Here is a 375-nt window from a genome sequence, read left to right as displayed (position 1 = left end):
CAAGCAGGCCAGCAGCAGCAGAGCTGCTGTCGCTGCAGTGGCTGCAGCAGCAGCAGCAGCAGCAGCAGCTGTGGTGTACGCGGGGAGCTGATGCTGTCGGCCTAGCAGCACAGCTGCGGGTAGAGGAGGAGCTGCAGCGTGTTTTATATAAGGAAGAAGAAGGTAAATATAATATATAAATTTATATTATTATATATTATAATATAATATATAATATAATAAAAAAAAAAACAAACAAATACATGCATGCATGCATGCGTTTCATTTCTTCTTTTTTTTTATTTTTTTATTTTTTTATTTCGGGTGTTCGTATTATCTCTTCTATCGATTTGTTTTTTTTGTTTTCTTTTTCTCTCTTTTTCTGTTTTTTCTTTT

General features: G+C 36.0%; 1 protein-coding gene across 1 annotated transcript in view; it reads left to right on the top strand.

Annotated features, from left to right (window-relative positions):
- EMH_0086670 (uncharacterized protein) overlaps positions 1-105 on the top strand; it is a gene marked incomplete at both ends in the record, with an annotated part of 1,221 nt that extends 1,116 nt beyond the window's left edge. Inside the window, one exon of the mRNA XM_013501061.1 lies at positions 4-105. Within this exon, the coding sequence (XP_013356515.1) occupies positions 4-105 (102 nt within the window). The remainder of the gene's footprint in view (positions 1-3) is intronic.
- Positions 106-375: the final 270 nt, after the last annotated feature.

This window comes from Eimeria mitis, genomic scaffold (genome assembly GCF_000499745.2).
Source record: "Eimeria mitis Houghton genomic scaffold, Emh_scaff6245, whole genome shotgun sequence".
Lineage (NCBI taxonomy): Eukaryota > Apicomplexa > Conoidasida > Eucoccidiorida > Eimeriidae > Eimeria > Eimeria mitis.
This window is presented reverse-complemented; position numbering and strand designations above follow the sequence as displayed.